The sequence below is a fragment of the Mustela lutreola genome, chromosome 7 (assembly GCF_030435805.1).
Source record: "Mustela lutreola isolate mMusLut2 chromosome 7, mMusLut2.pri, whole genome shotgun sequence".
Classification (NCBI taxonomy): Eukaryota; Metazoa; Chordata; class Mammalia; order Carnivora; family Mustelidae; genus Mustela; species Mustela lutreola.
Genome location: NC_081296.1, coordinates 74377776 through 74404175, shown reverse-complemented (window position 1 = coordinate 74404175; position 26400 = coordinate 74377776). Strand labels below are relative to the sequence as shown.

Genomic DNA, 26400 nt, shown 5'->3' with positions numbered 1-26400 from the left:
GGTGCTCATTGCATTATTCTCTATACTTTTTAGTAAGCTGACATATTTCAAAAGGAAATTTAAGAGGAAGAGAAAAGGGAAATAATGTGAGGACGTGCATGTGTTTCAGAGCTCTGAAGTCAGGAATTATAAAGTTGGGTAGAATATAGAAAATAAAGTAGTCAAGAGATCTTTCCTTAAGAACCAGAAGACCTGGATATATGTAAATGCAGACATGCAGAAATCAGAGGACAGTGTGTTAATTCTCAAACTTTAGCTGGCATGAGATCCCCCTGGAGGGTTTGTTAGAGCAGATTCCTAGGCTTTTTTCCTTGAGATTCTGAAATGGTGGGCCTAAGAGAATCCTGAGAATTTGTGTGTCTAACAGACTCCTAGGTGATGTAACACTGCAAGTTTTTAGAGCCACTGGGGTGTAAGCAGCACTCTTCTAAATAATTATTGAGCCACAAAACATAATGTTAACGTCTTGTGGATCCTTCCTCCAAACCAAAGAAGGTGAGCAAGGGCCAGTTTCATAGCACTAGCTGGAGGGTTCTTATAAGGTTAAAATGATCCTTCAAGATCTGTAAAAATTTAAAGCCAGTTTGTCCAGAGTCCAACTTTGACCAGAGTCAAGGTGGTTCAGTGGTTCCTAAACTTTAGCTGCACATTAGAAAGACTTGAAACAAAGCATCATGAAGGCCCACGGAGGGTGTTGACACAATGTGATTTCTGCCCAGTGCTCTGAATGTCAAAGTGAATAGGATCTTTTAAAAAATACTGTTGCCAGTCTCCCTCCCCCAGGCTCAATGTTTTAATGGCACAGGGTGTGGCCTGGGTATTAGGATTTTTAAAGACTTCTCAAGTGATGTAATGTATAGCAACTATCAGGAAACCCCTGAGTTGCTTAATGCTGTCAAATTTGCTTTGCACCACTTCATGTGAGAGGATACACACTTTTGATGAGGTCAACAGGTCATCCAAATTCTGTAGGATCTTCCACCTCCACCAAGTCACCTGGTAATGATTTTCAGGTATCCACGGTGACAAGCCTGTTTTCCCTTACAGCACTCTTTAAACATGTTTCACATCACTACTGAATTATCCTGCTGGTAGCAAAAGAATTTTGCTGTACATTCTTTTGTAAAGCTCATCTTAGATGGTGGGTTCCCTTAGAAAATTTAAAATACAATTCAAAAATTTTGATTTATGTGCAACTCTTCAGGAATACATTGTTGAATAAAGGTTTATAACATATTTAAGAATTTTTTAGTTGAAGATGTTTGCTAAGATTATATAATACCTGAAAATTTAGGAAATAACCCTATTTCAACAGCCAGAGCATACATTTAGATAGTACTGATTACTACCAATCATCACTGTCCAGGCCAAGCTTTTGGAAATGCTTGCTTTAACACATATGCTTTTGACATTTTTGAATTTATAAAAGAGACTTAAGGTCATTATCTGATCTGCACCTTATGAGATTAAGGTGATTAATCTCATATTATATACAAAATAGATTAAGTGACTTTTCTAAGGCCATGCAGCCAAAAGTAAGAACGACATAACATTTATTGAGTCCTTATCTGCCAGGCTCTAGACTAAAGGCTTCAAATGGATTTTTTTTTCTTTCGTCATTTATTCCTAACAAAATTCTGTCAGGTAAGCATTATAATTGGTCCCCATTTTATAATTGAGGACCCTAAGGCTCAAAGAATTTGAGGATTGTGCCCTTGATCCCACAGCTGGTCAGTTTCCTATGGTCGTGTGTCCCCAGAGCCTGCCCTGTTAAGCACCGTGCTAGGCAGCTCTCGGCAGCCAGAGGTGGGGTTAGAGCCAAGCTTTGGCTTTTTGGTTCCCTAGGACTTCTTGGTTATGTACTACTACTCTCTGTGATCTGCTAGTCTTCTTATTCTTTCAGAAAATTAGATTAATGAGTAAAATGACTTTTTCTGTCTGGTATTGTCATTTAATGAACTCTGCTAACCACTGTGCTTCCATTAAAATACAGTTATATTTGTCTGCCAAGTTATGCAGGTATATGTTATAGATTTCTTTATGTGGCTTCTTTTGCTTTATGTAAGAAGATATTTCATTTGCCATGGACATAGATAAAATTTGAGGCTACATCTGTGTAAGACTAATAGGAATTTTTTTCAGAAGTTAATTTTGGGTAATTGTATAATTACATATATTTGGGGTCAGTTTAAATTTCTAGTTCTCTTTCAAGAAACTGGTGTTTTAAGACAAAAATACTAGGTCATTTAAAATGAAGAGGGGGCACCTAGGTGGCTCAGTCATTTAAGCGTCTGCCTTGGGCTTGGGTCATGATCCTGGGTCCTGGGATGGAGCCCCGCATTGGGCTCCCTGATCAGTGGGGAGTCTGCTTCTGCTTTTCCCTCTCTTCCTCCCTCTGCTCATTCTCTCTCAAATAAATAAATGAAGTCTTTAAAAAAAAATAAGGAAAGGATCTTAGGTTATAGTATATAGGTATATTTTAGGAACAATGTCTTATCCCAAATAGTTACTGTAATTTTTTAATTAATGAGGAGATCACAAAGAATTTTAAATGTGCATTGTTATGTCTTTTAGATATCATTTGCTATTTCTGAAGCTAAAGAGAAATGGAAAAACGAGCTTGAAAATATGAAAAAAAGTGGAATACCTGGAAAAGAATTGGAAGAGAAGATTCATTCTCTCCAGAGAGAGCTTGAGTTAAAGAATGAGGAAGTCCCTGTGGTTGTCAGGGCTGAGCTGGCAAAGGCCCGGAGTGAATGGAACAAAGAAAAGCAAGAAGAAATCCACAAAATTCAAGAACAAAATGAACAAGATTACCGGCAATTTTTAGATGATCATCGAAATAAAATTAATGAGGTGCTTGCGGCAGCCAAAGAAGACTTTGTGAAACAGAAAACTGAACTACTTCTTCAGAAGGAGACAGAATTGCAAACATGTCTAGACCAGAGTCGTAGGGAATGGGCAGCGCAGGAAGCCAGGAGGATCCAACTGGAAATCTATCAGTATGAGGAAGACATCCTCACTGTACTTGAATTTCTCCTGAAGGACACCCAAAAGGAACATGTCAGTGATTCAGAAAACAAGCAACTCTTGGAACTCGTGTCAACTTGTTCTTCAAAATGGGTGTCTGCCCAATATTTTGAAAAACTAAAGGCCTGCATACAGAAAGCTTTTCGAGATCTCCTCTCCCTAGCTATAGAAAATGCCAACTCCGAGTGGGAAAAGGTATGTTCCTGATAAATGAAAAGCACTATTAATAAATATCAGAGATGATTGTAGAAGTCTTCATTTTACAGTTTAGTAGACATGAAACTTGAGTTTTTAGCAGTGGCTTAACAACTTTTTGTAGTGAATCCAGAGGATTTCATTTCTTTTTGCCAAAAAGCTTTGCTTCTTCATGGTGCCACAAATATGAGACAGAGCTTTTAGGCTGTAGACCTCTTTTTCCTAAAAAATATATGCTGTCCTTTGTAAGGGCCTGAGCTTTGAGAAACTGAATTAACTCTCATTCCTATTTTTGTTTCTTGGGCATGGGCACTTCAAGAAATATGCATCATATTAAACTAGGGTTTCTTAAGAGCTTCTAAAGAGTTTGGAAGCCTGTTTCTTGCCCTCAAGGAATTTATGTCACAAAGGCAAAAAAATGCCAACCAAGTACAAAAAATGTAGAACAAGCAGTTAGAAGTATGGCTCACTCATACAAAACTCTGAAGCCCAGGTTTGTTGCTCTACTATATCTGTGCATGTAGAATGAGTTAATGATATTCTTTCAGTTGTCTAAGTAGTCTCTGATACTAGCTTTTAGTTTTGGTGAAAGATCTGATGATTAAAGAAAGGAGATATGCATGAAAAGTCTAGAATGATATGTAGCCAGTTTCAACATTTGGAATTAGAGGTAGAAAAAAATGCCGATATTATAAGTTTTGAGAACAGTCATAAGAGTTAAGTTTTATTAAGATACCATGATTAATGATTTTCAAGGCAGGATTGAACATTTGATAGTAATACTTACTGGAAAGTTACAAGCTGGGAAAGAAAATCGGAGTTCCAGTCCTACACTTGAGGATAATTACTCTGTTACCTGCATAACTGGTAACTGCCAGTGTAACTGCCAGTGTTTTGTAGGGTATAAATGACACGGCTTGGACTTTCTGCCTCCTGTGTTTGAGATAGCACAGAATTTTATACCCAAAAGTTACCTGAAAGATCAGTTTACCCCATCCCAGTTCACCCCAGTTGATACTATTACTCTGATTTCTCAGAGATGTGAAAGCAACCAGTTAAGAGTTGTTTTCAATGTAAAAATAACTGGGCAAGATCACTTCCCATGAATAATGGTCGTAATACTTAATTGAAAAATTTGGAAAAATAACTAAGAATTACTTAGAGCGAGTGTTAAGGGTGAGTAGAGATGAGAAAATCATGTTACGTGCTTTCTCGTTTACTTTCCCGAAAAGGCAATTTCTGCTACAAAGATCAGGAAAATATAACACCTTTTTTCTATCAATATACACTCAATTCTGGGGTCTCTGTATAGGGTTTCTGATTGTGCTAGCAGTGTTAAGATCATCTGGATGACTTAATGTTGCTCACATGCCTATGGAGACAGAATCACATAATTTGGTTAAGAACTTAGACTTTTGTGGCTTTTGTTGGGTGGGATCAGATTCTTTTCCTGAAAAAAGTGTGACTTTGAAATGCCTCCTCTGGCATTTGTCATAGAAGAATACTGGATTGTCTGCTGTTCAAGATCTATCCCAGCTCAGGACCTTGAGGTAAAGCAATGATTGTAACCAGTGATTGTAAGTTTGCAATATAAGTGCTATTAATATGAAGAAATTATGAATCATAGTTTATTAAATTTGTCATTTTTAGAACTGTTTGTGAAAATTAAACCAGGAAAAAATAATCAGTACATATAAAAAAACAAGTCCTTGTTTGAAATAACTTAGATGATCAAAAGTTTTTTAAAATGGACAGGATGCAATCAGATAAAAAATGAAGTTTCCAAGAAAATTAATGCCTTATTGGAATACATTAATACAATTGGCCATGATGGGGGAAAAAATGCAAAAAGCAAAAATATCAATTGGAACAGAATTTTCAAACAAATTTAAGGATGCTTGTTCTGTCTTTCCTTACCACCAATTTTAAGTTAAAACTAAGACAAGAAAGTTGCTGCTTCTGCTATTTTTGTCACCTTGGCTTTTCTCCAATTTTGAGTAAAATCTGGAAACATTGGCTACCTTAGCGTTCAACTTTTATTTCTCCTTTTGGCCTCAGCCTCATATCCCCTTGATTGCCTGGAGTTTGCATTTTCTATGTAACTGCTGACCTCTGCTTCTGATGCACATTGTAAGTAGGTTTTCCAACAGCCAGTTAAATGGGTTTCTTATAATCAAAACTGAGGCTTCTAGAATCAAGCTGATATGTCGGTTTTAAGTAATTAAACAAGGTGCCTTTTTCAAGATCACCTGTTCTGTTCCTTTGGGATTTAGTAGTCATCTAGAATCTAAAAACACTGCCTTAAAAGAATGTTTCACCATTAATGGTTTTAGTAGCTGTATTGCTATAAAAGGGACTAGAACACCGAAAGTGTTCAGTAAATGTTAGTGAAGAAATAGTTTTGTGCAAAATGTTTAGGTTAGCTTCAGTTTCTCTAACTTTGGAATTCAACAGAACTTCCTTGTAAGTTGACAGTATATATTAAAGTATTTAGAAATGTAACCTACTATATAAATGAAACTTTAAATTTGTGGGAGACAAAAGTTTGATATAGTTTCTGAGTTTGACCTCTGCTGCAGTGAAGATATCCTAGATTTCTTTTTTTTTAAATATTTTAGATTTCTAAGAACAATTGTGATTTGACCACAGAAACCATTAAAATATCTTAAATTCATATATATGTGTGCAAACTATATCTCCTATCTGTCTCATAGTTGGCCCACCAGACTTCTGTCAGATAATGTTCTAATTTGAAAATTATGGTCATGGTAGACTAATTCATAGTAATGACAGTATTCCTGAAACACCCTAACAAAAATACTGGTGATGGTTTAAGCAAGATTTTTTTCAGGCAGTGTTTTCTTTTTATGTTTTTAATATGATCATTTTAAATAGAGAATTGTGTAAAGATTTTTACATGCATTAACTGTGAAGATACTCTTTTTCAGAGAAATATGGCCAAGATCTCTAAGGATCCTGCCACAGAGGTCACTGGCAGAGGAGACTCCGGAGTCTTGGCAGTCCTTCCTGCACCTACTTTTGGATGCTGTGCTCAGGCGTTGGCCTTGCAAAAAACAGAAGCAGAAGCTGGTAATGGGGATTTTATTCCTACTGGTCTTTGTTACATTCATATTCACAGTTGCAGAGGGTTGCTTTGAGGATAAAAGGAAGTCAAAGATGCATGCAGCTTTTATGAGTGGACAAGTGGTAGGTAATATTACTCCTATCTAATCTGTGTCTTCTCCCTGGATTTCATTTTGCATTTAGGACACGGGGATGCTTTAGACCCTCTTAATTCTATTTTTTCATGGTCTTCCTGCCCTTCATAAGTAGTTCTTATTGTAAGGAGAAGAATGAGAATTTAAATAGAACAGTCATGTTTTTATTCCCTGGCTTTATTGGGAAATCACAGGTTTCATATAAAAGAATTGCCAAATAACTGGGACCTTTTTGTTCATGTTATTGAAGTTATTTCAACCATTTTTTAATGGAAATCTTTCTGAAGAGGTGTTTCCTGATTTGTGAGTTTCTTGAGAGCAGGAACAGTGTTTTATCTTTTCCTCTCCAATACATGGCAGAGTGAATGTGTTCTTGAATATTTGGTAAATTAATAGCTTAACGTTTCCATAATGACTTAGAGTTGTCATTATGAAAAAGAATTACTGTATTGTCCTGAAGCTCCTTGACATATTCAGACCTCACTGAGGAGTATTGATTGGGCTTATGTTGCCTAATCGCTGAGAATTCTCATCTAGGAACTGACATAGCCTTTATTAGCTCTAATCCTTTTCAAAATACAGATCTCTCACAGATTGCTTCTGCCCTCCACAAACAAACATGTACCCACTCTTTCTGTTTGTTACCTGCTGTCTCTATTGCAACCTGGAAAAGAACTGCGAATTGCCAGAACAACTCATATGTACTAGGCTAATAACCTTAGTTGCCACCATTTCTAATTTAGTAATTAATATTATCAGAATTTTAGAGAACCTCTGCCTTTCCTAAGAAGTAGGTTAAGAGTTATTTTCCTGATCATCCATAAGCCCTATTTCCTAACTTCTAGATTCTGAGTAGTTGAGAATATCTTATTGTTCATTAGGTATATGGGAATACTACCTTAATTTGTATTTTGTTTCTTACTTTTCAGTGTCATTGTATATCTGTTGTTTTTATTTGGAATAAACAGAATTTTTTTTTTTAAATTTATGAAATGGGTAGCAATAAGTTTTACATATTATTTGGCTTTGGAAAGCCCTATCAATATGAAAGGAATTTGTTTTTACTTAAGACAAAACAACAAAAAAGATTTTTCTTCCTTTAGTCTTTTTTCCCTAAAACCAAACACATTAACCAATTCATTAGAAAAGACTAAATAATCCAAAATATATATTAATTGCTATAGTCCTTTATAATATTACTTCCAGAGAGCACCATTGTTAACCATTTGATTATAGTCTCCTAATATCTTATCATTTTTAAAGTAAGTTAAATATTATGAAACACTTGATACATGCAAAGAAAATATGTAATGGACATGTAAGTTTGGAAACCTAGCAACCAGGAGCCCATTCTTTGACTTAAGAACTAGAGCGTCACTAGTACTGTTGAAGACCCCTCTGTGTTTGACCACAGTTCCATCCCTGTAATTTCCTTACAATCCAGGGTAACAAATATTCTGATTTTTAAAAATTATTCTCTTGCTTTTCTTTGTATTTTGACCAAATACAGGTATCCTGCAAAAGCTATCGTTTTGTCTTCTAACATTTTAATAATATTTATTGTAGTCTTTGTCGCTTTTTCCCACTTACTAGCAAGCTTCTGATACTTGTCTATGTTAATGCATGTAGTTCTAGTTGCTGTGTACTAGTCCATTCCATGAATATACTATAATTTAGTCTCTTGTCAGTGGGCGTTTGCCTGGTTTCTAGTTTTACAACAGTATCTTAAATAAAAAATATAAATGCTGTGTATGATACCAGTGTGATGCTTCATTAATTCTTTGATGCTCATGGACATAAATGGCACCATTCAAAGGAAATTAAAGTCAGGAAAGAGCTAAGAATAATTTTGCTGAACCAATGATTTTACATTAAGTTTTTGGGTATGGGCTTTTGATCTATGCCAGTTTGTGTTCCTACTTTATTATATCAATTATGTTAATAGTAATAATCTATTTTTGTATCATTTTTGCATATGATTTAAATTTTGCAAATTCTGTATATTACTAATAGCAATAGCTGTTACATATTGTATGCTATTCTCTGCCAGGTACTGTGCCACACAACTTTTATACATTTTGTACCTTTTGATAGTTTTAAGTATTTTTTTCATTTGGAGACAATTTTAAACTTACAGAAAAGTTACAAAGGTAAAAATAGTTACAAGTAGCACTCATCTATCCTTTACCTAGATACATTTGTTAATAACGTTGTATACAATTTTATATTTTTCTGTGCTTATGTGTATGTGAACATTTCATTTCCTTTCCTGAACCATTTGAGGATATTATATTCATTGTGCCCTTTTACCCCTAAATACTTCAGTGTGTATTTTTTAAAAATAGGAATTTTTTTCTTTTATACCTTAGTATAGTAAAGTAAGCATTTGATAAATATTGTATCGACCTGTTTGGATTCTAATTTTGTCAACTGATGCAATAATGTCTTTCATTATTTTTCCCCCTGCAGTACAGGAATCTGTCCAGGGTCACGTACTACCTTTAGATGTCGTCTTTCTTTAGTCTAGAATATTTCCACAGTCTCTTTTTTACTTTTATGACATTGACGTTTTTGAAAGACTTATATTCCACTGCTCCACCCCTACCTCCGGCTTTTGGAAGAACTTTCCTCATTTTGAGTTTGTCTGATGTTTCTTCACAATTAGATTCAAGCTGTGTTTCCTTGCCTGGAACGCTGCATGGGTGATGTCTTATCACATGCGGAGGTGCACTGTGTCCATTTGTCTTATTGGTGACGTTCATTTGAACACCTGGTCATAGCGTGGTCCATTTTCTTAAATGGGTTCCTCCCACCTTACAACTAATAAGTAATCTGTGGGGAGACACTTCTAAGACCATGAAAATGTCCTTCTTATTAAATATTTCCCTTCTATTTAGCAATCATTGATGATGCTTGTCTGATTCAGTCTTCACTGTGGTGGTTGCAGTATTACAATTTTTCTGGCTCTAGACTTTCCTCCACTTTTACCAGTTGGCACTTGGAATGTTGCTATAATCGTGAATCCTCCTGTTAGTTTGTGTGCTTATTTACTGGTCTGTCTTTTTGTTTATTTATCAATCTGTACATCAGTCCATCTACCTACTTACCTATCAACTTCACCTACTTACCTATCTATCTATCCATCTATCCCATTATGGGTAAGATTATTGATACGGCTCATGGATTTTTTTTTTTTTTTGAATATTATATTATTCAGTAGTATACTTAGTGTTCAGATTGCCCCATATTCAGCTACTGGAGCCCTTTCAAACTGGCTCCTTTTTCCTTGTGACATTCCTGTATTTTTCAGGAATTTCTGGCATTCATCTTGTATATACCCCTGTCCCGATACTGGAGCTAGGCGTTTCTTAAAGATTCGTGGTTCCTTTTGGTGAGGAATGGTATTCAATACCAAGAGCTGAACATTATGTTTCATAGCAATTTTTAAAATAGATGGTATTATTTAATTTTACATGTTAAAAAACGAGGTCTCACATTATATAGTATGCTCTGAGCCACACTGCCAATAAATAGTATAAAGAAGATCTAAGCCCAGGTCTGTCTCTCTTAAGCATCACGTTCTTTTCAGTTGCACTGTTGCCTTTTTTAGTCATGTCCCCTGGTTTCCTTCCTTCTTTCGTTCCTTAGTTCCTTTATTCCTTCTCTTCTTTTTTAGTTCTTAGTCTAAACTGATATAAAAGTTTGCTGTCATTTAATTTTTGCAGATAAGAAAAAGATCCTTGAGATTAAAGATTCATGCTGTGGACACTGCTTCCAAGAACTTGAAAAGGCAAAGCAGGAATGTCAAGATCTGAAAAGAAAACTGGAGAAATGCTGTAGGCATCTTCAGCATTTAGAAAGGAAGCACAAAGCTGTAGTGGAAAAAATTGGAGGTTAGCATTTAAAGTAGCACTACTACTGGTATAAATCTCTTTGATCCTTGAAATGTTCAAATGTGACATTTTAGTTAATGTAGGCCCTGATTCTCTTTGAGGATTAATGTAAACTAATTTGGACCTTGTTTTTACTGACCAAATTATTATTCCTGAACTACAAAGAGGAAAACTGGAGCTCTAATTAAAAGGTCACATTCCTTTCTTCCTTTTTGGACTGAATAGATATTGAGTCCCCAGTATGTGTCAGGCAGTGTTCTAGGCCCTAGGAACACAGCAGTGAAGACATCTGATGGAATTCCAGTTCTGCTGTAGATGAACAAGACTCTTGTTTCCTTCCTTCAAGAAGCTTATCATCAAGTGAGGAGACCAAAAAACTGTCTAATAAATAATTGCAGGGCCGAGTGCTCCTGGCGGTATGCTTGTGTAAACTTGGCAGAAAGGATATGAGTGAACTCTTCCTCCTATTTGAGTTAAGGAGGGCTTGACTAGACCTGGGAAGATGAAGGCGTTTGCCAATGAGCACAGCATTTTAGGCAGAGGGGAAAGATGTGCACAAAGACCTATGGGCCTGGTCTGACATCCTTCTAGTCCATTCTTCACAGTGCTTTCAGGGAGATTGCCTGGAAGGGATAGCTTCCAGTATCTCCTCTTGCCCTTCTGCACCAGGGAGGCTACTGGGCTGCTTTACTCTAGTCACTTCTCTCCTGTGCTCTCCTGTGTGCATTTGAAGTCGTACTCAGATTGCTGAGTGGGGCAGGAATTGTACTGCTGGACCTTGCATACAGTGTTGTCACACTATCCTACATCTTATCCTTTCATTATCATTTGGCCTAACTCTTCCTCATCCTTTAAGGTTCAGCTGAGAAAGATGCCTTATCTGCAGAGCCCTTCTTGATTTTCCCATCTGGGTTATTCGGGCTACTTCTGTATGGCCCCATAGCACTCTGGGCTCCTACTCTCTTACCATTCTGAATTTAATTGTTTTTTGGTTACTTCCTGATACCCTTTCCAACCTATGCATTCCCTGAGAAAAAGGAATATGTTGTATCTTGTTCATCATTATAGTCATGATGCCCATTACATGCGAGGTGATAATAGAAAATAAATGTTTGAATGAATGAGGACTGAATGCAAGGGTCGCAAATAATTGTGTGATCCAGAAAAAAACAGACGGATAGGTTCACTTTTTTTCTACAGTTTAACTTGATTGCTTGCCTGGACACCAGTCACCTCCTTCCCTTTTCTGCTTCTAATCTTGTCCCTCCAAGCCATTCCCCATCAGGCAGCTCCAGTGACCTTTTAAAAAAAGTAAATCGAATCATGACACTCTCTTGTTTAAAGTCCTGTGGCTTAGCTGGCCCTCAGTAGCAAATACACACACTCTATTTAACATCATCGAAGAAGCCTTTCATGATTCGGCATCTGCCAGGCCCTTCACCTTGTCTTGCCCCATACCATTTATTCTCTCATTGGGCCAGATCATGGATTTACGTCTCTTTTCTCTTGTGTGTTTTCATCTCCACTTACCAAAACATGTCTTCCCATCCTGATCGCTTTGCCTGGCTAATTCCCACTCCTCCCTCCCCAGTGCATGGCTTCCTCAGGAAGGCTTTCCTAACCACCCCAGACTTGGCTAGCTTCTTGTCTTAGACATTATCTGCAGCTTCAATGATTTTTCTAACATTATATCATGCTTGTAATTAATTTTTGTCTGTATTGTCCTTTGGAGTGTGGCCTTGATGATGACGACAAGAATCAGATCCTGGCCTGGCACTTAGTGTACTCGGGAAATAATGTTGGCTTAGAGGAGCCACCTGCTTCACTCCCCTCTACCACTTACCAAGTCTGTTAGAGACAGATAATCCTTATTTTAAGACAAGACAGGATTTTAAGAACTTTGAGATAAAAATTTTAACAACTGTAATTCCCATGGTGTTGGCTTAGCTCTTTGGTAGAGGCCAGAAGAGTAAATGAGCTTATTTGTAGCTCTTGAAGAATTTGATGGAAATCAAGAATATGTGTTTTACATAATAAAATGACAAAGGCAGCTGGATAAGAGTATTATTTGTAAATAGTATGTAGCACCATACATTGTGATCATAGTTGTTCTGCACAGTGCTTTTTGAGGCTGTCTTATGTAATCCATAGACTTAGAAATAATCCAAGAAGTTGGGACTTAGCTCAAAACAGTGGGCTGATAAAACGGGTCAGGGTCAGAATTAAGTCGTCTGATAGTTTGATTTCAGTGTTTGTCTTAATGTACATCCCTTAGTTGATAATATTTTTGCTATTATGGTTGCTCTTTACTTAAATTCCATTTTCTTCTGGTAGCATTTATTGAAAAGTGGTAGAGTAAGAGTGAGTGATTTAAAAATATACAAGTTATATCAATCACTAGGAGGAGTAGAATGGTTCATTACCGAACTTACAGAGTGTGTTGAGAGAGTGGCATGGTAGGAAACATGATGTGTCCTGTTCATATTTATTAAACACTGGTATTGCTAAACTTTGTGTAAGGTGCTGGGAACTTAGGATTTTATTTCTATTATCTTAAAGGTAAGTAATACTATTTCCATGTAACATATGAGAAAACTCAGGTTCAGAAAGCATAAGTAGCATAAGTGATTTGCCTAAGTTGATTTAACTGGTAAAGAAGCAGAGCTAAGATTTAAACCCATGTCTCTCTCACTCTGAAATTCATGCTTTATCCTCCATTCCATATGAACTCCATTGGTCTCCTCATCCTCTTTTTAGAAGTTTAAAGAATTGAAAATCTTACATTAATTGTGAAAGTGGTATCTACTTAATATTACTTTTCTTTTTATTTTTTATAGTAGTGCTTGTTCAATAATTGTAAATATGAGCATATATATGAGCATAGATCTAGGAGCAAGATGAAAGTAGAAGACCCAGTATGTTTCAACAGAGCTTCAGTCTAGCTGGGAAACAAAATAGATGCCTATCAAACAGTTGGAGACCTATTCCAGGGCAGTATGTAACCCAGAGCAGGATGTGGATATAACACAGTTTTTAAGTGCTAAGAAACTGGAACAGGGACTGGTCAGATGAGGACTTATCAGGAAATGAATGACACAGGGTGCAACTGCCAGTTCCACAATCTCCTCTATAAACAATTGACTGGGAATTTCAGGAAGAGGAAGACTGAGGGGAAAAAAGATTGACTGACCAATATACCGTTAATTTTCTTTTTTTAGAAGAGAATAGTAAAGTTGTTGAAGAATTGCTAGAAGAAAACAATGACATGAAGAGTAAATTGGATGAACTTAAAACACTTCACAAAATACCACCAAGGTAGACTTTTACTGTTTTATTTTTATTTATTTATTTATTTTATTATTATTTTTTAAAGATTTTATTTATTTGTCAGAGAGACAGAGGCAGGCAGAGGGAGAAGCAGGCTCACTGCCGAGCAAGGAGCCCAATACGGGACTTGATCCCAGGACCCTGGGATCAGGAGCTGAAGGCAGATGCTTAACCAACTGAGCCACCCAGGTGCCCCTTATTTTTATTTTTGAATTTATTTTTGTTTATTTTTTTTGAGAGAGAGAGAACATTTGTTGAGCGGGGGGAGGAGGAGGGAGAGAGAATTTTAAGCAGGCTCCACATCCAGCACAGAGCCCCACTCAGGGCCTGATGTCACAACCCCGAGATCATGACCTAAGCCAAAATCAAGAGTTTAGCTATGGGATCAAGCCCCGCATTGGGCTCTCTGCTCAGCAGGGAGCCTGCTTCCCTCTCTCTCTCTGCCTGCCTCTCTGCCTACTTGTGATCTCTGTCAAATAAATAAATAAAAATTTTTTAAAAAGGGGGTGCTTTTTGGTAGCTGCATATATTTTCAGTGGGTTAAAGAGTTTAGTTAGTTAACCCACTGAGCCAGCCAGGTGCCCAACTTTTACTATTTTTTTTTTTTTAAAGATTTTATTTATTTATTTGACAGAGAGAGATTACAAGTAGGCAGAGAGGCAGGCAGAAAGAGACAGAGGAGGAAGCAGGCTCCCCGCTGAGCAGAGAGCCCGATGCGGGCGGGACTCGATCCCAGGACCCTGGGATCATGACCTGAGCCGAAGGCAGTGGCTTAACCCACTGAGCCACCCAGGCGCCCCATCAACTTTTACTATTTTAAAGAAATTTTATTTCTAAGTTTTTTTTTTTTAGCTTTGTAATACCGTTTATATCAATAATACTCATACCAAGAGTATAAAACTTGTTATTGTTACATGGCAAGAAGTATAAAAAAAAAACCTTCCAAAACCTTATTTCTAGTAGGTACCCTCTGTTAACCTCTTATTTATCATTTAAGCCCCTTTATACTCATATGTGCATGTTTTTAAAACTGAGACTGTCATGTAAGCTATTTTGTAAGCTTTTATTAATATGATGGTATAAGATAAACATTTCCATATCATTAAATATTCTCCTATAATGTGCTTTTTAGTAGCTGCATATATTTTCATTATGTGGATTTATCATTTATTTAAGTAACCCTAACATTTGTTTCTATTTTTCTTCTATTTTAAATGACATAATAAAGATCCTGGTATATAATTTTTTAGCACATCTCAGTGAGATATTATTGGAATATATAGATAGCTAGGTAATTTTACTTAACAATTTCTGTTTGCAATGTTTTGTTCATTTTTAGGTCATTGTCAGAAGGGGCCATTGAAAATGCTTGCCTGCTGTGCAATGGAAGGGCCTTGGAAGAACTTCGTGGACAGTACATTAAAGCTGTAAAAAAAATTAAGCGTAAGTCCTTGAGGAGAGTCCCAGGATTTTAAGGTGGTTTGAGCCTTTTATATTACTAGCACTAGTAATTTGAAGTAATTTTCCAAACTATCTTGTTCTGAGATCTTATCTACTTTTAAGAAATTAGTGGCACCTTTTCTAAATTATGCAGCAATGCATCATTTTGCCTAATATCTTTTGGAAGTGACATGAGGGTAGAGTTTTTGTTTTTTAAGATTTTATTTGTTTATTTGACAGAGATCACAAGCAGGCAGAGAGAGAGGGGGAAGCAGGCTCTCTGCTAAGGAGAGACCCCGATGCGGGGCTCGATCCCAGGACCCTGGGATCATGACCTGAGCAGAAAGCAGAGGCTTTACCCACTGAGCCACCCAGGCGCCCCAAGTTTTTTTTTTTTTTTTTTTTGTTAATTTTCTTGTTTCTTTTTTGGGTACTAATGTTAAACTAAAAATTTCAGAATCTTAAAACTTAAATAATTAAAACAAAATGTGATACGAGTTTTAAATTAGCAAGTATTACTTTCTACCATAAGCTTTTCTTTTCTTTTAATATTTTACTTATTTGTCAGAGAAAGAGAGCACAACCAGTGGGAGAGCCGCAGGTAGCGGGAGAAGCAGACTACCTGCTGAGCAAGGAGCCCAATCTGGGATTCTATTCCAGGATCCTGTGATCAGGACCTGAGCTGAAGGCAGAAAGTTAACTTACTGAACCACCCAGGAGTCCCTCTACTCTAAGCTATTAAAGACCATAGGAAATAGATCTAGCTAGGCATTATTCTGTTCTTTCCCATTATTTTGATAATGGGTTAAGACATACATGTAAATTTATCAGGTCTTTTGCATTAAAAGGCAATATAGCATACCATGCAGAGGATTTCTCTGGTTTATGTTTTCTCATAGGATATCTCCTGTTTTTTAATTACAATATTGCTTAGATTATATGTATGTCCCAGAACAATAACCAATGTTGATACAGGAGAAATGTACGTTTACCTCTTAAAATCGCTTTTATTTTTAACAAAATGAGTGGGAAAGGTCATAAGTTCCAAATGTGTTAGATTATCATAGTCTTGTGTAGATGTTTTGAAAAACCCACTCACTATCAATAAAGACACTTTACTTCTCAGTTGTTGCTGGTGCCAATAGAGTACATATTACTACAAAATAAAGCAACTTTTTGTTAAGAATCATATTAGTTGGGTTGTGAAATTTTAAGCATTTTTTTATACTCATGTTAATTTGTATGTATGTGTATTGTTTAACATTTTAGACATGGGTTGGAGGTTTTGTGTTGCTATGTATTCCAATTTAATTTGTCCCACTGCAAATAATGAGAAGTAGTCTTTCAGTTAGTATTTTTTGCATAGAGTATCTAATTTTCAGAAAGAGCTTACTGATATTGAGGGAGATTCCCATATGAATTGAATCATTAATATAACAGAGTGGTGGTATTCTAGAGGCAGGATATAGCCCTAGATTTAGTAAAAAAAACATGTTGACCTTAAGTAATGGTAGTCTCAAATCGTGTTGAATCAAAGATAGAAAGAAAATTTGAAAGCAGTGAACTATTTTTATTTTATTTAATGTTACTGATTTATTTATTTGAAGATTTTATTTATTTATTTGTCAGAGAAAGAGAGAGCACACAAGCAGGGGGAACAGCAGCCAGAGGGAGAAGCAGGCTCCCTGCTGAGAAAAGAGCCTGATGCAGGACTCGAACCTGCGATCCTGGAATCATGACCTGAGCCAAAGGCAGACGCCTAACCTACTGAGCCACTCAGGCGTCCCCGTGAACTATTTTTAAATGTTTATTTCAGAAGGCCACATAGGTCTCAACCTTCTCCCTGGCGTTTTGTACATATCCCTCATGGATTGTAATACTATATTACTTGGGTACTCATAAGTGCTGCTGAAGGAATTGAATAAATAATGAAGCATGGATTTTCAGAGCTTAAGTAAATCAGAATATGAGTATCTTCAGTCCATATTGCCTCCTATCTTTCTGTGTCTCATTCTTTCTTCCTTTCTTCCTCACCCTTTATGTGTATTTTTTCCCTTTTCTCTTAATCAGACAATACATAATTGAAATGTGAAAGTTTCTGTATTCTCTGTTTTCCTAGGGAATATGCTGTTTCCTTAACATGTGGCTACCATCATTCTATAAGGACTTTTAGATTATTTCTCCTTTGAGTCTCCTAAAACAGTGATCTGAAACATTCCGCTTTAATGATGGTGGAAAAGTACAATGTTTAAACTACGCCTCTAGTCACTTCCTCTCCCAGAAAATTGATCTGAAGTCTGCCTCCCCTGTTTTTGAAAAACTGGTAGTAAACATGCATTTTGTGGGGATTCCTGTCTCCCCACCAACTCTCACCTTCCCACTAGGTGATATGCTTCGTTATATTCAGGAGAGTAAGGAAAGAGCTGCAGAAATGGTAAAAGCAGAGGTATTGCGAGAACGTCAAGAAACCGCCCGAAAGATGCGTAAATACTACTTGACTTGCCTCCAACAGATTTTGCAGGATAATGGAAAACAGGAAGGGTAAGTTCAATCTAAACAAACAGTGTGTCCTGAGACTACCAGGACAGCATGTTGTCATTTTCTAAACATTTTCCTTAACCACAAAATTAACTATTTCTACATGATCGGCCATTAGGGGTTAAGAGAGGCTTATGTCTGTACTACCCTAAATATTGGCAGAACTAATAGGAAAACAGAAATCCTGGGGCTAAGGAAACTCACTTTTTCCTTTAAACTATTATTAATTTAATATTCTGGAATTCCCCACAGGGCTGAGAAAAAGATTATGAATGCTGCTAGCAAACTTGCTACAATGGCAAAATTGCTGGAAACGCCAATTTCTCATAAATCCCAGAACAAAACTACACAGTCAGGTATGTCAAAATGAGTCACTTAAAGGGCTTTTTTCTCTCTTCTCTCTTAAATACTTAACATTTTTAACATGGAAAAGAACAAGGAATGTAAGAAGAGAGAGTTAATTTATAAAGTTGTGTCTGTGCTTTACTTAAACTAAAAACTTAAAAAAAGTATAGTTTTCAGTTTTGAGTAGGTAGACTGAGCATACCCATCAGCTTCCTATAGTTGTTTTCCTTCCTGGAAATGACAGAAAATATTTTAGAAAAGTTAGTAGAAGGGAGGGAATGATAAAGAACAGAGCAGAAATAATGAAATAGAGATTTTTAAAAAATAGTAGGAAAGGTCAACAAAACTAAGAGTGGTTTTTTAAAAAAGGTAAACGAAATTGATAAACCTTTACCCAGACTCTTCAAGAAAAAAAAAGATAGGACTCAAATAAACAAAATTAGAAATGTGAGAGAAGTAACAACTGACACCACAAAAATACAGAGGATTGTAAAAGACTACCACAAAACTCTATACCAACAAGTTGGACAACCTAGAAGAAAGGGATACATTTCTCAAAATATACAATCTTCTTAGACCAAATCATGAAAAAAATAGAAAATCCGAACAGACCTGTTACTAGAATGAAATTGAATCCATAATTACAAAGTTTCCAATAAACACAAGTCTAGAGCCAGATGTATTCACAGGTAAATGCTACCAAATTTATGGAGAAGAGTTAATGCCTATCATCCTCAAACTATTCCAAAAAATATAAGAGGAAGGAATTCTTTTCCAAATTCATTTCTACGAGGCCAGCATTACGCTGATACCAACGTAGAAAAAGAAACTATTAAAAAAAAGAAAACTACTGGCCAAATCTCTGACGAGTATAGATGCAAAAATCCTTGACAAAATAATTAGCAGACTAAATTCAATGGTACATGCAAAGAATCATTCACGATGATCAAGTGGGATTTATTCCAGGCATGCAAGGATGGTTCATTACTCACAAATCAATCTACATGATACACCACAATAACAAAGTTAAGCGAACAAACCATATGATCATCACAATAGATGCAGAAAAAGCTTTTGATAAAATTCACCATCAGTTTACGATAAAAACTCTCAACAAAGTGGGTTTAGAGGGATTATAACTCAACATAATATAGTCTGTATATGACAAACCCACAGCTGACATCATACTCAATGGGGAAAAACTGAAAGCTTTTCCTCTAAGATAAGGAACAAGACAAAGATGTCCATTCCACCACTTTTATTCAACATAGCACCAGAAGTCCTGGCCACAGGAGTCAGATAAGAAAAATCCAAATTATTAGGGAAGAAGCAAAACTGTCATTTTTTGCAGATGCTATGATACTATACATAAAAGACCCTAAAGACAACACTTAAAAATGACTAGAATTAATAAATGAATTCAGTAATGTTGTAGGAAATAAAATTAATGTAGAAAACTGTTGTGTTTATATACACTAATAACAAAGTATCAGAAAGAGAAATAAAAATTCCATTTATAATTACATCAGATAGAATGAAATGCCTAGGAATAAACTTGATGATAGAGGTGAAAGACCTATCCTCTGAAAACTTTAAGACATCAATGAAAGAAATTGAAAATGATGTAAATAAATGAGAAGATTAATATTGTTAAAATGCCCGTACTACCCAAAGCAAACTACATATTCAGTGCAATTCCAATAAAAGTGTTGATAGTATTTTCTGCAAAAATAGAACAAATAACCCTAAAATTTGTATGGAAACACTAAGACCCTGAATAGCCGAAGCAATCTTGAGAAAGAACAAAACTAGAGGTATCACAGTTCTAGATTTCAAGCTATATGACAAAGTTTTAGTAATCAAACTGTGGTACTGGAACAAAAGTAGATACATAGATCAATGGAAAATGACAGAGAGTTCAATAAGCTCATTATTACATGGTCAATTAATTATATGGTCAATTAATATACCACAAAGGAGGCAAGAATATACAATGGTGAAAAGATAGTCTCTTTAATGACAGTCATTGTGTAGCTGTGACTGTACAGCTACATGCAAAAGCATGAAACTGAATCACTTTTTAAAACCATAGACAAAAATAAACTCAAAATGTATTAAAGACCTAAATATTTATAAGACCTCAAACCATAAAAAATTAAACAGTAATCTCTTATACATTGGCCTTAGCAGCTTTTTTCTGAATATGTCTTCTCAGCCAAAGGAAACAAAAGCAAAAATAAACTATTGGGAATGCAGCAAAATAAAAGTTTCTGCACAGCAAAGGAAACAACAAAAAAAGGCAACCTCCTGAATAGTAGATCATATTTGCAAATGATATATTTCATAAGGGGGTTAATATCATATGACTTCAACTCAGCACCCACAGAGCAAATAGTCCAAAAATCAAAAATTAAAAAATGGGCAGAAGACATGAACACATTTTTCTACAAAGAAGTCATAGATGGCCAACAGACATGTGAAAAGATGCTCTCATCAGTCATCATCAGAGAAATGCAAATCAAAAGTCCAATGGGATATCATCTCACACCTGTCAGAATGGTTAAAATAAGAAACACAAGAAACAAATGTTGGTGAAGAAAATGTGGAGAAAAAGGGACCCTCACTACTGGTGGAAATGCAAACTGGTACAGCTACTGTGGAAGGCAGTATAAAGGTTCCTCAAAAAGTTAAAAATAGAACTATCTTACAGTCTAGTAGTTACATTACTGGGTATTTACCCCCCAAATAAAAAAAAACACTAATTTGAAAAAAATATATGCACCTATGTTTATTGCAACATTATTTACAATAGCCAAGACATGAAAGCACCTTAACTGTCCACCACTAGATGAATGGACTAAGAAGACTTCATACACACACACACACACAAGTATTACACAGCCATAATAAAAGAAAGAAATCTTACCATTTATGACAACATGGATGGATATAGAGAGTATTGTGCGAAGTGAAATAAGTCAGACAGAAAGACAAATACCATACGACTTCACTTATATGTGTAATCTGAAAAAACAACATGTTGAAGAAAAACAGTCTCATAAATACAGAGAACAAATCGATAGTTCCCAGAGTAAGGAAGATCCCAGAGTAAGGAAGAGGAAGATTAAAAGGTACAAATTTCCAGTTATAAAATAGGCAAGTCACAGGGTTGAAGAATACAGCATGAGAAATATAGTCAATAGTATTTTAATAACTTTGGTGGTAGATGGTAATTACACATTATGGTAAGCAGTGTATATGTCTAGAACTGTTGAATCACTATGATGTATGCTTGAAACTAATACAATATTGTATGGCAAGCGTACTTCAATTTTTAAAAATCTATAAATAATTTTTAAAAGTTACAACTGAAAGGCCAGAAGCTGTGAGAAATCCCTGAAAGAAAGACTATATAAGACCGAAGATGGAAACAGTTCAAAACTGCCAGAAGATAACTCCTACACATAGGAGCAGTATCAAAACTGTTCCACAAATGAAAGCAGTATATTGCAGGAGAAGTAGTAAGCCTAGGGGATACCAGTGAAATAATTATAATTAGCTGGTATACTAGAGCAACAGTAACCAGGTAGGGTCACCCTCTTTATTAATCATTCTCCTTTCCCTTCCTCTACTCCCAATACTGGGCTGGAGTATGAGCAAGAGGAACCGAGAGTCTCAGAACAGGGCAAGGCTCTAGAGGGCTAGTCACACCAAGGGAGAGCTTAGATCATACACGCCCAAAGTAGTAGCTATTGAGTTTTTCTACCCTTCAACTTGTTCCTTTCACTACACTCTCAACTTCTTTAAATAAGGTGATGCCATACTCAGAACATCTATGAGATAAGCATTCAAAATCAACCAAGATTCAGCAAATATCTATTATAGAAAGCCAGCACCATTATAAAAGACACCAAACTCAAAACATTCAACCAAGAATTAGCAAATAATATAGAAAGCCAGCAGCACCATGATAAAAGACACCAAACTCAAAATAAGACAAGGCAAAAAAACAACACAACTTATACCTGTGGATACAAGTAATAGAACAAACAAAAGGACCTGAGAATATTAGCAAAGTGTAGTATTCTCAAAAGGATGTAAGAACATATTGTAGAGGAAACTAACAAATATGCCTAAGAGGTTTACTATGTTCAAGGAAAGGGTATAGGCATTTTTAGAAAAATACAAGTTTAAATATGTGTATTGAGATTGAAGGCTATGCTTCCCTTCCTCTCTCTCTCTCTGCCTGCCTCTCTGCCTACTTGTGATCTCTGTCAAATAAACAAAATCGTTAAAAAAAAAAAAAAAAAAAAAAAGATTGAAGGCTAGCCAATAGAGAAATAGAATATATAACTCTCAAACTAGTAGGGGAAATTTTTGTAAGGAAAACTTTTCAATCTAACAGAATCACAAAAGAGGAAAACTACAACTAGAAAGCATGGGTCAATAGAAAATTATTGTAGGGTCAAACATCAGCAATCACACTGAACATAAATAGGTTAAACTCACTTATTAAAAGACCATAATTTCCATTTTTTAAAAATCCAGACATATGTTATTTCTATGAAAACAATTGAGAATAAATATACTAAGCAATGCAGTATTGATATTAGATATATTATAAAGTTAAATACAATATTAAGCCAATTATACTTGAAAGGAATTAAAGTAGCTAGTAGTAAAGACTCCTAAGTACCTATAAATGGGCTCTTTCTATTCATAATAAAATAGCTTTGACTACATAAAGCAAAAGCTGATGGAAATGTTTTAAAAATAAGTTTCCAGTCACACTGGGGGATTTTGAACATATCTGTGGGGAAATGGGATTTTTGAACTTCTAGAAATCTTGAAGTAGAGATTGTTCAGGAATCCACAAGCCTGATATTCTGATATTGGTAGACATTCTTTCAAAAAGCACAAAGATTGGGCACCTGGCTGGCTTAGTTGTTAAGCATTTGCCTTGGGCTCAGGTCATTGATTCCAGGATCCTGGGATCGAGCCCCGCATCAGGCTTCTTGCTCAGCAGGAAGCCTGCTTCTCCCTTTCCCACTCCCCCTGCTTGTGTTCCCTCTCTCACTGTGTCTCTATCAAATAAATAAAATCTTAAAAAAAAAAAAAAAGGCACAAAGATTATTTGTGTAAATTTGGGAATGATGAAGTCTGATTTCTCTGACTCTCTGCTATGTTGCTGCTTTGCTTCTGAACAGATTTCGTGTCTTAGGTAGCTTAAATCAGAAACTCCATTCTAGCTTTTACTGTGTCTCTGTGTGTGTGTGTGTGTGTGTGCGCGCGCGCGCGCGCACACACGTTGTAGACATTGGGTGTTGGGATTCTTTAGCAAATTTTCTTCAGAGCAGAATTGGAAATGTTGCAGTTGGCTCTTGAAATGCAATATATATCTGTGGCAGAAAATAACAGATCAGATATATAAAAATGTCAGATTTCAATAACAAAATCGCTTCACTTTATTTAATGTATATATGTAAAATAATATTTTTAAATGTCCAGCATTAATGTATTTTCTTTGAGAATGATTAAAATATAAGCTTTCTTTGGAAATGTGTGAAACCGTAATTTTTTCCCGTCCTCTTTCAGTGTTTCTTTTCTCCTGATTTTGTTTTCCCCTGATTTTGTGTTCCCTTGTATTTAGTACTACCTCTGACTTCAGAGATGCTGACTGGAGTTGAAAAATCAAAAAGAAATGATATGAATCAGAATACACCATGTCACACTGAAAGCAAATCAAACAGTATACAAACTATCCCCAGAAGTATATGTGACCAAGTCCCTAAGAGAAGGGCTGTTTGTAACTTAAGAAGACGGTTAGAGGACGCGGAGCATGGGGACACAAAGCACGTGGGTTCCAAAGGGTCACACTCGGGCTTCCAATTTGGCGATAACGATTATAAACACCCATACATGTTGCCAAAAAATGTTTCCCCTGAGTTTGTTCCTTGCGAAGGTGAAAAAGGCTTTGGTTTGCACAAGAAGAAAGACCTCAGTGATACTGGCTCTGAATCACTAGGGCATTCTGCTGTATACCCCTTTCTTGGATCCTTTGGAAATAAACCCTCACCTAGGTATACCCCTAGTCTTTCTGAATCTGGATCCACACATATAACCTTTCGAGGTCCTAACGAAAGGCTTGGTTTGAAGGTGTATAAGTGCAATCCAGTAATGGAGAGTGAAAATGTTGCATCTGAGAAAAGTCAAAGTTTGGGTGTTCGGGAAACTCCAGTGAAGGATGGAGGGGACCTGGATGACTCCATAGGCTGGCAGTCCAACAGTGCCACTTTACCCTGCGACGAAGTGTCATTTCTACACAGTAGACCACAAGAAACTCTGGATATACCAACTGAAGCTATTAATTTCAAACAGTTTTCAGCAACCAGTTGTCTTTCAGTTACAGAGAAAAATAAAATGATTTGTCAACCAATGAAATGTCAGAGTGGCCACACTTCAGACCTGTCAGAAGACACCCTTTGTTCCCAGCCAGAGATAAGTACGACTCTTAGACACCCACTTCATCATAAGGCTGATATATTAAAGTCAGATTTCAAAAAACTGAGCAGTACAGTACCATCATCTGTGTGTCGCCAGCCCTCAGGAAAATTAATTGCTCCTCTATCTAGCCAGCAAGATAGCGGCTTTGATAGCCCATTTGTCAATCTAGACTAATTGTTGTACAGTATTTAAGAAAAATCATTAATATATTGACAAGAAAACTGGAAGGAAAGACTTCATACTGAAAAAATTGTGGACTCTATTTTGAGACGTTTTAATAACATCTATCATATGAGTAAAGTGTTCTCATAAAATTATTTGAGATATTAATGTTGCCTTAATCTTCCAAAGGCCTGATGGTGTATGTGTATTCTTCAGTGTGGTGCTTTATATTTGGTTCCTAAACCATCTATTTTTATACTTCTGAATTAGCTTTCTGTGCAGTGTTAAATTATTTAAATAAACTTACATATTGCCCATTGTATTGTCATGAGTTCTTTTGCAGTTCATAATACAGAAATGTTATACTGATATGTTGGAAATTCATCCAGAATAAAATATAAATCTTGATGGTTTGTATGTATGATTAACCAAATTCATTATTTGACATTAGTCACGTTTAATGAGGATGTAGATTTACTTGAGGTACTTTTCCTGGAAGTATCTACTCAAATTCTGTTCCTTACTCTCAACTAATAGAAAAGAAGTATTTCAAGGATTGCCATAAAATACATAGTTGTGTCCTCATTTCATTATTTAAAATATTAGTCTGAAATTTTATTAGTTAACATTTGCCTTATTTCAAATCTCATGTGATAGCTAGAGGCTTTGTCTTTTATGGTTTCATGCAGTCTTTCATCTGAAACACTACTTTTTATAAAATTGAAATAATAAAACATAGCAAAAGATTTTAAACTATTAGATTTTTATGCTCATGCATAGTACAGAATTGGTTAACTTATTAATGCTATGGGTCGAAACTTAAAATTCTAAACCATACACAAATGTATGTCCACCTAAATAATGTTTCTAGATGAATTTTTTTTTTCTGATTCCTAGAGATGGATATGAAAGTTTTTGGTGAGTGCAAGTGCTTTTTGAAAACATTTCTTATGGCTTTCCCTGGTTTCTCTTACCCTCAACTGTGTTATGAACTGTATTTGTGGATTGATTGAATTATTTTTTTTACCAGACTAAGTTGGCTGGTGGTTGGATGAGTAGCAGGGTACATCGTCGTCCTGCTGATAACCATCTTTAAAAGCAAGAACCTAGAAGTGAACAGCACTGTCACCTTAACTGGTGACCTGAGGTGCTAAGCCTAAAATTTAGTCCTGGATTTCAGAGTATGAGTTGACATGAGCTAAAGAAAGGAACACACCATCTCCTCAAAGTCTCACTTCTATTCTTGGTGACACAACGTTCCTTTTCCAACAGTTAGGGTGTCATTTCTCATTCTAGGAAAACTACTTAACCATCCATGTTTCCCTTGGATCTGTTTGGTGATCAATAGTTTTAAGCTGTGAATATAATTAAACTGGAAATCTAGCTCCTTGCTCACCGACTTTTTCATCTTTGTTTTAAATCCTTGTCAGGTATCTTAACCCTCAATATCAAGGTTGAAATTGGAAATCATCTTGGTTTCTGCTTCTTTTATGGTATCTTCCATAAGTTCAGTAGGATTAGGTTACTTTATTTTGTCTACTCTATACACAACCATCAAGGAAGCTTTATACTGAAGGGACTGCACAGCCAAAGTACCACTGGCAATTTGCATCAGTCTGAATGAAGCATGACATCAGCACAGAGAGGAGTTTGGAGCCTCATAGATGTCATGGTCACGTAAATCCTACTGCCTTATGGTGGTTTTTCTTTTTTGTATGTTGCTGGATTTTATTTGCTGCTAATGTGTT

General features: G+C 36.0%; 1 protein-coding gene across 5 annotated transcripts in view; it reads left to right on the top strand.

The window, feature by feature from the left end:
- CEP152 (centrosomal protein 152) overlaps positions 1-25067 on the top strand; it is a 91650-nt gene extending 66583 nt beyond the window's left edge. For 4 of the 5 annotated variants that reach the window (XM_059181484.1, XM_059181481.1, XM_059181483.1 and 1 more), the window contains 8 exons: positions 2575-3225; positions 6174-6315; positions 10169-10336; positions 13555-13651; positions 15003-15106; positions 17488-17644; positions 17894-17997; positions 23637-25067. In XM_059181484.1, coding sequence (XP_059037467.1) covers positions 2575-3225; positions 6174-6315; positions 10169-10336; positions 13555-13651; positions 15003-15106; positions 17488-17644; positions 17894-17997; positions 23637-24664 — 2451 coding nt within the window. In that variant the 3' untranslated portion in view covers positions 24665-25067. The remainder of the gene's footprint in view (positions 1-2574; positions 3226-6173; positions 6316-10168; positions 10337-13554; positions 13652-15002; positions 15107-17487; positions 17645-17893; positions 17998-23636) is intronic. The other variant, XM_059181485.1, reaches the window with a different exon arrangement.
- The last annotated feature ends 1333 nt before the right edge of the window (positions 25068-26400 follow it).